Source organism: Numida meleagris, chromosome 10 (genome assembly GCF_002078875.1).
Source record: "Numida meleagris isolate 19003 breed g44 Domestic line chromosome 10, NumMel1.0, whole genome shotgun sequence".
Lineage (NCBI taxonomy): Eukaryota > Metazoa > Chordata > Aves > Galliformes > Numididae > Numida > Numida meleagris.
The window spans coordinates 10,123,196-10,138,355 of NC_034418.1; the positions used below are offsets into that span (position 1 = coordinate 10,123,196).

The 15,160-nt window shown below is 39.9% G+C and overlaps 1 protein-coding gene and 1 long non-coding RNA gene across 2 annotated transcripts in view; one reads left to right on the top strand and one right to left on the bottom strand.

The window, feature by feature from the left end:
* LOC110404474 overlaps positions 1-15,160 on the bottom strand; it is a 171,084-nt gene that overhangs the window by 8,199 nt on the left and 147,725 nt on the right. The window contains exon 6 of the long non-coding RNA XR_002442266.1: positions 892-1,084. This is a non-coding gene — a long non-coding RNA (uncharacterized LOC110404474). The remainder of the gene's footprint in view (positions 1-891; positions 1,085-15,160) is intronic.
* CHST8 (carbohydrate sulfotransferase 8) overlaps positions 994-15,160 on the top strand; it is a 131,030-nt gene continuing 116,863 nt past the window's right edge. Inside the window, exon 1 of the mRNA XM_021408809.1 lies at positions 994-1,124. Within this exon, the coding sequence (XP_021264484.1) occupies positions 1,016-1,124 (109 nt within the window). The 5' untranslated portion in view covers positions 994-1,015. The remainder of the gene's footprint in view (positions 1,125-15,160) is intronic.

Below are 15,160 nucleotides of genomic sequence, written 5' to 3' on the forward strand. Positions count from 1 at the left end.
ATGGGTACTGGTTCCAATGGGACTATTTGTGTGCTTAAAAGGAAGTATTTGCTTTAGGACTGTGCGCAGTCAGAGGTTTAGAATCACATACACAGTGCCCATCTGGGACTGACTAGTGCTGCTGCCGTTTCCCTGAAATGGCACATAACTGCAAGTGTTAGAGCCAGTGCTGAGAACTGCAGAACCGAGCCCAGAAATCTGCTCTGAGTTCCCTGGGGAAGAGAGGCAGCAGCTCCAGCGTCCAGTGTTCCTGCAGCCAGCCAGCCAGCTTGCTCCCTGCGCTCTGCCTGCTGGTGCTTTGTGCAAGCCCATGAAAGGTGGCCCAAGCACTGTGACCAGCATTTCCCTTTGGAAATCAGTACACCCACGGAGCTTTTCCAACAGGCTTGCGTAGTGACCTGCAGTACACCACTCTAGTTCGACTATTTTCCTTCAAGGCTGACGTAGTAGGCAGCTGCCAGTTGTTGGTCACTCTCCTCGTGTTTGACATGCAAGGGACTGCGCGTGTAATCTTTTTTCCCCATATTATCTCACTTCATGGTTTTCACATTGCTTAATCAGCGCAAAATAGAAAGTGACGTATGATTCGCTCAAAGAGAGGAAACTATTAAGAGGGTTTCTCTGCAAATTACAGTCATGGCATGATCATTTTTCCCAAGTTATATTTTTGATGATATTCTACACCGTACTCTCAACATGTTAAAAATGGTGACATATAATTAAAGACAAACTGATAGGGCAGAAATTGACTGGATGACTGCAGTTAACTTTACCGAAGAAATACTAAAGAAATCAGTTGTTTGCTCTAAAAATGAACTTCAATCAACTAATGTAAAAAAAAATTAAAAAATAAATGTTCTGTGTGTTAAGTTTTAGAGGGTTTTGTTTTACCTTTTGTAGGTATATTATGCCAGTCTTCCAGATGAGAGGACGAGACTATGAGTGAAGAGCGCTCTGGAGATTGCGTGCAGTTCTTTTCCTGGATCCAAACTGGATTGATCTGAGAACAATAATTATGAGGCTGACATGTATGTTCTCCTTCATCTTGCTGTTTGGAGCAGCTGGGCTTGTTGTCTTCATTCACCTGCAGGATCCAGAAGAAATAGTTCATCAGCAGACACCAGGTTAGCATTCCTGCTTCTGGTTGACTCACTCTTTCATGCTCAACGTTTTATACTTGTACCCTTAACATGTTTACATTTTCCACAGAGGTTGCTTGAACACAGGTATGTAATTTTTTTTTTTTTTATAGGGTCTTTTTTGGTTTTTTTTGCCCACAAAGAGAAAAAAAAAAAAAAAAAAAGAGTTTTCATAAAAAGCAGTTCCAAGAAACAATTGACTGATTATGCAGGAATCTTTGCCAAGGTGTGCTAGGTCCAGCTGGATGAAGTTAATTGTCTGCTAAAGTGGAGACCGACTTCTGCTGCCAGTTATACCACTGTAAATCTGGAACTGAGAAATTCTGTCCAAAGTTCAACTCTGAATACACCCTTCCCTGCATACAGTATTCAGTGTTTCATAGAGAGGCAGGACAAAAGACGCATAAAATAAGTCATGCAAGAAGCTTAAAATATTTGTATATCTGTATTCCTTTAATGTGCGTAACTTCTATTAAACATTTCAAAGTTTCCATTCATAAGTGTGCCATCTTCTCATGTTACTACCTTTAAACAGTAAAAAGCCAAAAAATCACCCACGTTCATGTAAAAACTTGAAAACTACAGGCTGAAGTATTGGTTTCCTTTTGAACAATGGGCATGTAAGAAGTGTGAAAATGCACAAGACTTCCCTTAATTTCCTTACAGTCACTTTTTCTTTGACTAAGGCTGCAGTGAAGTCTGGTTTAGAGCCTAGACAAATGTCAGTGCAGTTGCTTCAGCTCATAATAATACCCCTATGCGCAGAGGTTTGGTCATTGTGTTTGCTCATATATGCACTGAAATTCTCCTTTGACTGAGTACGTGCTTTATAAAAAGTCTATTCAACTGACGTCTTCATTGCTCAGTCAAGGTGACTGCGTATATTTTCAAGATAAAATATTAGTAACATTTTTAAAGCAGCTGAATCCTAATACAAAATTACATTACACTTTAACAGAAATCCTTACATTATGTACTAACTTCTGTGCCTAGGTTTATTGAGTGCTTATTTCCATGTCACTAAACAATCTCTACCTTAATATGTTTATTATTTAGTCCAATTGCACACTAATTTTGAAAGCAGACACTCAGCTGAAACCGTAGATACAATGACTCATCAGTGTGTCACGGAAAGCAGAGAATTAACCAGTCACTTCAGTGCTTTTCTAATTTGTTTTTGTACAATTAGATGCAAAATAATTTACAGATTAAAACTGACAGTGCCGTGCATACTCATTTGAAATCAATACTGCTATGAGGTCTGTACATTAACAGGAAAATAAAGAAAAAAAACAGAAATGACACATCCCAAATTAGCCATACAAGCTCACTGGGGCAGGTTATATGGTTAATGCACAAAATGGTGATTGCACAAAACGCGTGGTAGAGAGAAATCACTGAGGTACTTCTACCATCAAGGTGCACTCTGTGCAGGGCCTGCCTTTCCACTTAGTAAATGTGGTTTGGTTTTATGCTGAGAACAGACCCACCTTCAAACTGTTATTGGCCACATATTCGGTATGCTGTGGTTATACCGTAACCTATAGAATTTAGTTAGATCCTGTAGGATCAGATCGTATCTCCTTCAGTAGCTGCAGGGGCCCAAACTCCAAAGGATTTACGATAGGGAAAGGATCATTTCCTCCTTTATCCTTTAGATGTTATTACCAAAAACCTCATGTTAGCATGCTGGGCTGGAAACCCCTGGCAGAAGCAGGCAATGGTTCAGTTGCCCCAGCTGGATCTGTTGTGATGGTGAGTCAAACTCCTTTTCTAAGACAAAGTAGCACTCCGGGTCAGACAGTCCCTAGGACTTAAATTATGTTTCTGCACAAGAGCTACTCTGTTCTCTGAACAGGCTTCTCTGGTTTTCTTAAAGACTTTTATCCTGTTCCATTTCTCCCCCATCCTGCCCTCACTGGTCACTCTTACCTACTTGCAGTCTCTGAAGTTTCCCTTCTCTAGCTCACTTAGTTCCCCTCCCCAAGCACTGACAACATCCTTCTGTCCGAATGTACAAGACAGAAGCCCAGCAGAATGGTAGTTCCTGAGCTCTATTCTCAGTCACGTACCTCTTGAAATGCTGAGTGCAATATACTGTAAATTATTACCGAGGATGTAACTGTTGAGTGGGATGCCCAAGCACATTTAAATAAAGGCAAGTTTGAACTGAGGTCCTGTTCTCCTCCATCCCTGCTGCACTCCTTGATGTATTCAGTAGCTCTGGGTAGGGTTCTGCATAGCTACAAAATGAACATCCCAGCAATGTTGTTACTGCCAAAGGTGTGTGATCAATTGCTTGATTCTCACATTCAATTACCATTTATGTTAATAGGAATCAGAGAGCACCTTTGAGTAAAAGGTGCTCTATACAGTTACTCCTATTTCTGTTTGGCTGATTTTTGTGTGTATTAAGTGCTTTCATCTTGTGGTGGACTCAGAAACTCCTCACCTCAGCTTCTGAAAATGATACCAGTTATCACTAAAACATACTAGGAAGCATAAAGGACACAGGAAAAAATAGCCATTCATTTCATTACAAAGAGAGTAGGCATATTTCATTGCCAGACAGCCTCCTGTGAAAATCTGTCAATCACAAGAGACGTTTTGGTGTGTTGAAAAGGATGCTTCCCTTCCCCTCGTCAGAGCATTTCTCCTCAAAGGGGTCCTTTTCTAATGGAGAGTGGATACTGCTATAATTTGCTTGTCTGATTGCTGCCTCAGTAGAATTGAAAAAATTTACGTGTCATTAAGCTACTTAGGACAACAGATTTTGCACGGCAGAGCCTTATTGGATTAACCTTTGGTTTTGCATTTCCCATGTAGTTACTGTGTAGCCAAGTGCATTTGCAGGGGTTAGAATCTTCCGAGGAAAGCTGCAGAAAAGTCAATAACATTTATTTTGCACTGAAAAGCACCATAGGAGGGTTTTGCATTGTCCAAAAGGGCATTTTTCACTGTTAGTACATGCAGTCATCTTTAATTTAAGATAGTACAACTTATGAAACAAGATTAATAAAAATACTTTGGTACTTCAGTTTTATCTGTCTGTTCCGGAAATTGCTCTTGATTGTTTTAGTCCTAGCGAGCACGATGGTGAGACCTTGATGTACTACTTAAACCAGTATAAAATCCACAGTCATAAAACTTTAAGTAATGCTTACATTACTTTCACTGAGCAAAGTACTCCTGACAGTAGCTGTTTGTGTTGATTTGTTACTATTCATTTATTCTTTCCCTGTGCTTCACATTGCTACCTAATTGTGATGCTGTACTGAGAAAGCAATACCAAAGTAATTTTCCACAACATTAGTTACAATTTTCTTCTGATCTTTCGAGTGAAACAATCCCATCCTGTTGGCTTCTGTGAGCATATAAACCTTGATTACATTTATCTGTTGGAAACCAATGCTTACAAAGTATATACGCGCTGGATAGTGGGTGTAGAGCCTTTCTTGCTGATTGACAAGCATTCTGCCTGTACAGTTTTATTTATATAATGCATATCGCTCTGAGCAGATATATTTATGACAGACAGCTATTTAGGGTGGACAGAACAGATTTCCCAAGCCAATACATAAAATGCGGTGGATATTTCTGTGGTCATTAAAGAGACAATAACTTCACTTAAAACAGACGTTTTCCGGGCTTCCATGGAGAGTGCTATTATTATGAAGAATGCAGGGTGAAGCAGGGGAGTGGGTTAAGCAGCGATATGAATGAGAGACAGTGATACATCATACAGAAGTGTAATGCTGTCCTGTATATTTGTATAAAACTTTGCTTCTGCAGTAATCATACTATTATTCTTAAATAGACAGTAAAAAAAAATTGGGGGGGAGTAAGTTAAGCACATTTGCACATGGTGCACAAGGAAAACTTAATACATACATTCCTATCCTAATGCTAGTAATTCCTGCATACAGAAATCTCCTTTCCATGATAGGATATTAAGCATGCAAGAACTTTACAGCAAGTAAGTGTTCAGCCGCCGCGCTGCTGTGCTTGTGGTGGAACCATTTCCAGCCAGCAAGGGGCTTGTCCTGACCCTGAGGCTACCAAGGGGCTTCTTTGGCAAAGTGACATAGTCCCTCTCTCTTGGGACTGACCGTGGAAGAGCTGATTGGACAAATGAGTGTCTTTGTAGCCTTGTTCTGGGCCAGTGCAGTGTTTGAGATCACCAACACTATGAAGAACTTGGATTTGCGAGAGCTGTATTTGGGTGGTACAAGAAAGGATTACTTGGACAAACAAAATCAGTAAGTGAGAGAAGAGTCCAGAGGCTGAAGCCATCCTGACAGCTCGGTGCTGGATTTCAAACACCTACGGGAACTTCAGAGCTGCAGAACTGCCAGTCCATGGGCAGGCATGTGGTCATGAATACTAAGTGTGGAGTCACGAATCACAAACGACTGCTTCCCGTATGCACCAGGGATACAATACACATAGCTGTACTTAGGAATGCGCTCGATGAACTTCAGCCAGAAACAAAGGGATATTCTAAAATCTTATCTAGTTTTGTTATAGAAAATGTAGTCAAATGAAAAACAGGAGCATTAATTTTTCTGTAAACCTATACTCAGACAGCAAATTACTCTCTATGAGGTGATTAAGTCCATGGGAAACAATTAATGTTTACTTTTTTCTTTTAGCCATATGGTTACTGAATTCAAAAACCTCTAAGCTTTCAGTTAAAACTTTTAAGGTGAATATATACAGATGCACATTCCCATGGGAGTTGGTTAAATGATTTTCCACATCTTAAATGTCGCAAGTTTGAAGCTCCAAAAGGGTGAAAACAGAGAGTAGAACAGAAACAGGTTTGTACTCTGACTGGATCAGCATTTGAAAGTCAAGCAGGAATATAACTAAGCCTGAAACTCATCTGACTGAGATTCTGCGACGATTGCTCTTTCCCTCATCTACCAATTCTGAACGTAATGCTGTCATCTGTTTTGTTTTCTGCTTTACCGAGGGTGTGCTGGGATGGGGAGAGATGAAGGAAAGATGAAAGTCAGAAGGGCCTTCACATGAGTGCTGTACCAAACCTGATGGCACAAGAGAGCCACAGTGCAGAAGTCTTCTGTATAATGCAGTAGCCTTAGAGTAAACACCACTATTACAGCTGAACTGAATTTTTCTTAATTACTTATTCAGAGCACATACACCTTTCTAGTCACAAATTACAGGCATATGCACATCCCCATGTTAGCAGTAAATTTCCATAATACTTTCCTAGTGCACAATGTACCGCTTGTTTTTTGTACTGGAAACTTTTTTATAAACACAATTGAAAATGAACTGGCAGTGATATATAATTTCAGGAGTAATTTTCCTACAATTTATAACTTGCTTGTCTTTATGAACTGAGAGCCATTTACTCTGCTTCTCGACTAACAGCACCAGCAGAAATCGAGAACAAAGAATGTGGTACAGGAGGCCAGTGCGCTCTGCAATGCACTTGTCAGGAGCAAGTGCTGTACTGTTACTCGTGTAAGGCTAGCTTCCACCAGCTGAAGAGCAGTCACATCCTCTGACTTCCTCTAGAAAGGAATGTGCCCGTAAGCAGATTAGTTCCTAATGGTCAGCAATTGTTGGTAGTAAAAGGGAAGGATCTCTTTGTCTGCTGAGGGAAGGCACTTGAGATGGAAATATGGTCTTCTGAATCTGATACTCCCTTTTCTGTTGCTTGAAATGGTTGTGTTTTAGACTGACTGTGAACCTGGCTATTTTGAAAACTGGGATGAAGTGCTGGCAGCAACTTCATCAGTCTACCACTAAAGGGGAACCAAACACTGTCCAGATGGTTACAAAAGACACCATGCTGCCAGTGGAGTCTTGTTCAAGAGAAGTGGAGTTTAGTGCTGAAAGCAATCACTTATCACCTGTTTTATCACATGTAATACGCAGAGATTGTCTCCCACTCCACTTTTCCTTGCTTTCATGACTATGCCATCTCCTTGGTGGCCTTATGAAAAATAAAGCATTTCTTTATGACTTCATATAGAGCACATTACTTTTTTGTTTCCTTTTCTCCCTCTTTTTATTTTTTTAACAATTCATGTTAACATGGTTTTGACAGCTGAAAAGTCAATACTGAAGTCCATTAAAGCAAATACAGCTCTCGGCTATAACTTGCAGGCCACTATTTGCATGACCAGTATTTCCTGTCAACCATCAGCAAGTGCTTCCCCAGAGGCTGAGCACTTGTGTTAGCCTGTGCAATTGGGATGTAAAGCTTCCGTGGTTCTTTCTGTCCTGCCCTACTGCTCAGACATTGTGCGTTACTGTGTTAAGCCAGGCAAGTTTCCTGCTAAATGCTTCCATTTCCTACTACACAGGGGGTTTCTGCAGGGGATTGAATGTACCTAAGGACTGCAAGATCCTACAACAAAAATGCAAGACCAAAGCATTTCGACTGTGAGATTAACCCACAAACCAGTGACTGGCAGCAGTTATAATCCCACTGCAGTGCTGCACACACATTAGATGCCTGAACTCATATCCACTGCCCATTTATTTGATGGCATAAAGTCCCTGTCACCTAATCCCAAATGTATTTATCAGCATAAAACCAGAGTGATGCAGTGCTAAATCAGACTCATATAATATGGTACAGTTTCCACTTCCACAAATTTCCCTATCCTCTCTATTTCTGTGAGCATTTATTCTCAGATACTGACTGGTTAAAAAAAGGTTTGATATTTCTTTTAAAGCCTACTTTTAAAAAATGTCAGAAGTTGACACTTCTTTGTTGTGTCTGGCAAAATAAAAAGTGACCTGCCATTTTGGAGCTGCATTCGTTCATGGTGGTTGGCAACATATCACAGGCAAAACTCAGCAGCACTGGGGTATGTCAGAGGATTCTGATAAGAATGGCAGCTTTATGAAAGTACATTCCTAGGGAGCAAGCCTGTATGTTTCTGAGATTCCCCTAGAAACTTGCAGAGGCACTACAGAAATGGGCAAAAGTTGATTAACAGACCCTCATGTCACCTCTAAACACTTATTTGGATATGAGGATATATCAAAGTTTCCATAGAAAAGGTATAGGTAGTAGAAAGCTTCCAGTTTGCTTGATTTTTAAAACCTGATACCATTTTGAGGAGCTTATGTAAGTTTAAAATACTTTCTGCGTTTTCTAAATTTTATGCTATTAAAAAATGTTTTATAACATACTATGTAAGTTTCCATTCCTCAAAGTTATTAATGTTCCCCTAAAAGCTTAAAGAAAACTTCCTCTCTCCAGTAATATCATCCTTTTTCATTTAGTAAACATTAATTTTCCTCTCACGATTCTAGTGAAGCTTGAAATTAAAGGTGGCTTTTTTCTCTATTATGGCTTTCTTGGTGTATCAGCATCAAAACTGTCAGTTACCTATTGGTTTAGCGCAAGTTATGAGAGCATAAAAAGCCAGACAACTTCTTGTGGACATCATTATCATGTTCTCTGAATTAATAATGTACTTACTTCTGAAAGCAAGTGATAGGTTTTGGATCAATCACCACTTGACACATGCAAGGTGATTAAACGATTTTAATCATGTTCTGTATAGGCTCTATCCTACATGATGCTAGCTCATAGCATCACTGCAGAAAAGCACTTGAGTGCCAACCAAGTGGCTTGACCGTTCAGTCTCCTCAGATGCCTGAAGTGCTTTGCTGTCTGAGAGTCAGATATTCTGCATCTCATAGAATGAATTCCCATCTTTGTCCCTTTTTGCATTTAGCTACTTAAGGAGAACTGTGTGGTGATTAAGTAGAACTTCCACACATTAAGGCAATTCAGACATGCTCTTTTCCTCTTTTTTTCAGATTTGCTACCCACTGGCTGTTCATACCTACAGAAATTGAGTCTTGTTGGGCTTCTGTTCCTGCTTTTTAGTTGAAAACTATACATTTTATCATAAAACTCTTTGCAGGGACTGGCTATATGATGTTTTGCTCTTTGTAGCACATTAGCCAATAGATCAGTGTTTACAGACCTTGGGTATCCCTACCCTATGAAAGCAAAACACGCTATGCTACCCTGAGTGCATGCATGTGCACAATGAGCAATGCACGGGCTGGGAGAACATCAAGGGATGCTAAGCCCCCTAATGGAGCAGTGGGAACTGAACAGCTTCATGAGGAAAATGAAGAGCAGAGGTTATGAATGAAACTGCTCCAATGTCCTGCTTCTAAATTCTATTTCTTTACATTTCTCTTTCATGGAATCATAGAATGGTTTGAGTTGGGAAGGACCTTAAAGTGGTGGTTCCAAACCCCTGCCATGGGTAGGGGCACCTTCTACTAGACCAGGCTGCTCAAAGCCCCATCTAACCTTTCCATTTAGCATAATGATATGCCAGTTACACAAAGCCCAGCATTGGGATCTATGTAATGACGACATAAATATTGCTTGGAAAAAGCAAAGATATATTCAGCTTTATAATTATTTTAGGCTTAAATCCTCAGGTGTCTTGGGATGCCCTGCACCTGCTGCAGTCAGTGCTGACTTTCAGTCCCACTTACATGGAAACAGAGAAGACAGACACATACTTATTCTTGTGGCCAGGAGGAGAGACCCTACACACCTAAGAAGAAGAAACTTGCAGTTTGCACACTGGCTGTTTGAGGAGGTGGAAGTGGCTCCTTTTTCAAGCTGTATCTGGTGCACAATGGCCAAGATCCTATATACTGTTTCCCAGATTGTTTTGCTTGTTTTTTTTTTTTTCTTGACTTGTTTGACTTGACTTTATTTGTTAATAAAGTTCTGCAGAGCATAATACCCATAAGTCAAACCACAGGAGAAATTATAGACAGCAATCACCGTCGCTTTGTGTAAACGGAATGCAGTTTTAATTGGGTCCTCCTAATTGTGCATGCAGCTGCTAGGAAAAGCATGATGATGCTTATCTCACAGAACAAAACAAATTCCTCTCATTACTCTTCTGTAAACAAATGAAAAGGCATATATTCAAGTAGTCACAAAAGTACATGTATATACTTTCAGGAAGACACTACGATTTTTGTACAGTGACTACCAGAGTAAAGCAATTCTGTGCTCATTTTCACTTTAATGCTGTTCACCATAATTGTTTAAAATTTGTCTTGAATACTTCGGTCAGCAAGAACTAGAACAGGGCTGGGATTCAGAAGGCCAGAACATGGGTACCTCAGACCTCAGTTCACTTAAATAGGCACGGAGAAACACTGTGAATGGCCAATATTAATACTGCAAACCAATCAAGAGATTTTTTATAAGCTGTTAAACTGAAACTTGACCCTCCATTCATTTAGCTCAAGCAATGTTAGTAATTTGGAAACAGGAAGCATCCTTAAGTCACAACCTAATTAAAATTCCAACCATTCTGCATCTATAAGCTGGTCATTTTCAAGCTATTGAAGAAAATTAAGTTCATGGAGAAAGTACAAAGTCAGGAATTGTTTAACATGCATATATTGATGATGTGTTCAGTCCATGTTAAACTAGCTATGGTATTGCCTCCTCCACTGACATTGATCACCAGTACCTGCACTGCAGTAAATACGTCAGAATGGTTCTTGGAATTATTTATATTTTGTAGAAGAAAAATAAAATGAACCATTAGCAAGCCATTATAATAGCTTTCTACCATTAGCAAAGAAGAACACGTAACTGGGAGAGAAACAGAAAAAAAAAAGGTGTCTACAGCACACTAAGAATGGTAGTGAAGGAGGTATGAGAAAGAAAAGCTGATATCACTGCCTTTACTGTTCTTCACATTTGAAATTATTTAATGAAGATAAATTTATGAGTTTGAAGGGGTTTTTTTTGTAGAAATGAAATCCAGAGACCAGTTGCGCTAGATATTTTAAACACTAAAAAGGGAAATCAAATTACGATTAAAACAAAAATGCTTAATTAAATTAGAACGTAACAGAAAATTCACAGCAGTTTTATAATTAATGTTAATAGACAATAGGCACAGAATCAGTGTGTCTGAAGTTCCCAAGGGTACTAAAATGGAGAGAGAGGAAGTGGTAAGGAAAATGAATATTTGCTACACTAAATTCTCAGTAGTTAACGAACTTAGAACTTAAATTTTTAAAAGCATTAAATATTTCTCTTGTACAGTAATGATCTAATCAAATTCTACTTCCGTACACAAATCTGTGTGAGCCAACACCTTCTTAACTGTCTTAGCATTTGCCAACCATATTTTTCCTCTTGCTTATTTCACGAGATCAAATTATATATTCAGTATATTCTGATTGTTCTCTGCCTTTTCCTCTAAAGGCTCTGGCTTCATTTCTTAATTGAGACCCAGTGGAGATAAGTTCACCGCAACACAATTTAATGAACTACGGAAGAGTTACCTTTAACTGCATGAGTATTCAGCTGCATGACAGAAAAAGAACATATCCTAGGTGATGTTTCAGTAGACAATAATTAACTGAGACACCTTCTAAAATAATACCACCCACACAAAAACACAGCCTTTTCCCCCAGAAACTGGACAAAACGTAAAGCAAGTTAATAAACCAAGGGCAATTCCTGAAAGGAGCTTGGTGGCACAATTTCTTTCCTCCGTGAAATCACAGATTAGGAAAGGGAGACCTGCAGCACAGAAGAGTGAATTTTACTCTTTTTCCCCTCTAACTTCAAAGGCCGAATTGAACTTGATTTTCCCTTCACATTAGTCTTGGCTGTGCCATCACCATCATCCATTCCAAGTGCGCAGAAGATTCTCCTTTCCACTCCAAATGATTTTGAGCAAAGCAAATGATTTTGGTATCTCCAAGCCAAAGCTTGCCCTGTTTACTGCAGAGACCTGAGGAGAAACTGCTGCAGCACTGGCTCCACTGTATATTTTGATTATTACATTTTTTGCTAAGGAGAAAGAACTATGACTTTTAAATGTCTCACATAATACAGCCTCGGGAGCAGGGCTGAGCAGGCTGCAGTCTCCCTCTTAGCAACATGGCAGACTGCACACTGTCGTCCTTCTTCACCTTTCCTCATCTGAAACTACCTGTTCCAGCCCTGTAGCTGCCTTGCACAGCAAAAGCATACATTTGCCTCAGTTCTTCTATATTTTTGTTGCAATGTAATGTTAATTAGATTTCAAATTCCTCAAATTAGGGAGTGTGAGTCAAACTCTGCCTCCTGCTGAGTTCAGAGGGGTGCATTTATATGAATTTTTACAGCATTCAGCCCGCTTTGATTGCAGCCCTCTATACCACCACAAATAGATAGTAATGATTATAATGGAAGATGTTTCACAGAGAACTGCTGATGCTGCATTTCAGGACTTCTGAATATTTTAATCTTCATGGTGCCCACCTTTTCTGTCCTTTTAGCAACTAACCATTGATGTGGAAACATTCGAGGCAGATAGTTAATATTTCAAGATAAACCCCATTTGCTATGAGAACAACTTTAATTAGCAAGACAAACCATATTCTTGCAATTACTTAGAGCAGTCAGAAGCAAGCACTTGATAGTGGCAAAATATTTACCATCTCCTGTCTCTATGGAGAAGGTGCCCAGAGTTAAAGGCTTACCTTGGGAAAAGGAAATCCTAAGTGCACATTAGATCAACTGCGTGTAACGATTGCATTTTCTTAGCCTAGTTACATGAGTCTGTCTCTGTACTTCTTTCATCTAACAAGCTGAAACTTCCTTTGGCAGTAACTTCACACAGATCTCATGAAGGCACGGCTGCGTTAGTCTTGCTGTGCCCAGCTTCTCCATAGCCTGCACAGGCTGCAGAATCTGAGGGGATGTGGCAGCAGTCAGCCTGGAGGGCTTGTTCAGGCACAGAAGGCCGCAAGTCATTTTTCTGATGGCATTCCTCCATCATAATGAGGATAAAACTGGTACTGACTAATTAATAAACACATATTTCATAGACAAAGCAAACTCACCGCTAAACAGGAATGGATAGGGATAACTCTTGCTAGGGCTGCTGCCACAGACAGAAATCAGAGTCCCACAGGAGCTAAGGAGCAGAAAGCAGCTAGGCTCCAGTCACGGAAACGGCATCCATGGTATTCCAGCAGACAGCAGGCAGGTGAGGGCAGCCGCCACCACAGGCCTCACCTGACGGCTGGGAGCTACTGAGAGGCCAGGCCTGGCAGAAAATGCCCCCACAAAGCACCCAGGAAGAGCTGTACACTGTATTTTCCAGTTTTGTTCTCCCTCCACACTATTTTATCTTACAGAGCTAAAAATATGATCTCTCCCTTAGCAGTAGGCCTAGGTAGTGCCTAATGAACTCACTGAAGATAATGGATTGATGTGGCTGGTTCATTTTCTCTGCCACAGGTTTAATTATTGCACAATTCTCTGGGCAAGATCGGATCCCAAGGACAATAGGGTTTTCCTCCCCTCAGTGCAGAAGCAGTAATAACAGCAGCCTGGAAGTCTCTCCGTCCTCGCAGTGGGCACTGCGGTGTCAGTGTCAGATGCGAGCTGACAGGGCAGCGATACCAGCAGGACTCCCGGAGGCGGGGAACGCAACACACAGTGCTTCTTCAAATCAAATTTGCCATGTAGGTTATTTATACTGAGGGGAAACAAAGTTTTCTAGTTTTATTCTTTGCATTCTCTGAACTTAATACATTTCAGATGTTTTTTTGTTTTGTTTTTTAAATGGATGCTCAAAGGCCGTAAAGGTGTTTGGCAGCTCACGTGTTACCAGCAAGGCTGCTTGTTCTGCAGAGTGTAAATGCCAAGGAGCACTTATCAGCTGGCTCTGTGAGTTCAGCTAGGTGCTCGGCTCACCCTGTTGGGGTTCCCCTTCTTCATACATCAACAGCTGGCAAGCTTATTCAAGGAGAAAATAATGACTTTTAAGTGAATATTCAAGAATCTTTCCCAAAGTGCCTTTACTGTTCTTAAACAAAAGTGTAAATGAGAAAAATAAATGAAAAATAATGAAATATTCAAAATAAATTTGAACAGTCTCTCCATTGGAAAATTTATGATTAAATTAGTCATTGGATATTCACTCAGCTCTACTGAATATCTACTGCAGCAAAAAAAACCATAAATACAGTATGTACAAAAGTTTGTAGCAATCTTTGTCACACAGGTTCATAAATCTTTTTTTTTTTTTTTTTTTTGCAAATTTGCTTTTCTGTTATTCACCTTCCCATTATTTTAGATTAACAGTATTTACAGGAATAAGGGATGAAGCTGTGTAAAATTCTTTAAAAAGATAATCTGAAAAGTGTGTTTACAACCAAAAATGATCTTTCTAAACCAAGATATTTGAAATTAAATGCTGAAGAACTCTTCTTTTTTTTGGGGCGGGGGAAGAGTAAAGATAAAAACACATAAAGGTAAAAACACATACCCAAGCAGAATGAAACTTCACAGATTCAACAAAATGATTCATGCCAAAAGATAAGTAATATTACAGCAGGAAAGAAAAATCTTATTTTAAGTTTTTTTAGTTACCAATTAGATACCAATTCAAAATGTTGACATAGTCTACTCAAGTGGCATTCCGAAGGAAGCCTCCTATTTACAAAGCAAAACATCACTGTTGTAACATGGCACTTAATACAACTCATGCTGCATAGTGCTCTCCCCTCAGCTTTCCATGACACAAGAGAAACGAATGGGTCTTTTGGGAACCAACCTTTTATTAAGGACCTTCTTCTTAGAGAAGTCTGCTGTCTTCCTGGCTATCGGGTGAGGGATGTCACCAGGAAACTACCTAGCCTGGTACGGCCATCAGACCCCAACCCCTTACTGCTTTTCTATATAGGCAGAGATGAAACAGCTATATGTGGGTCGAGGGCTATCAAAAGGGATTTCAGGGCCTTGGGATGATGGCTGAATGAATTGAATGCACAGATCATCTTCTCTTCTCTGCCTCCTGTATTGGGTGGAAACAAATCAAAAGATTTTATCTTTAAATACCTGGCTTTGTGGCTGGTGCCATCGCCAGAACTTTTTTTTTTTTTGACAACCAAATGGCCTATATAGCACTGAGTTTGTGGGCATTGGAGGGGGTTCACCTTTCTCAAAGAGGGAGAAGGGTCCT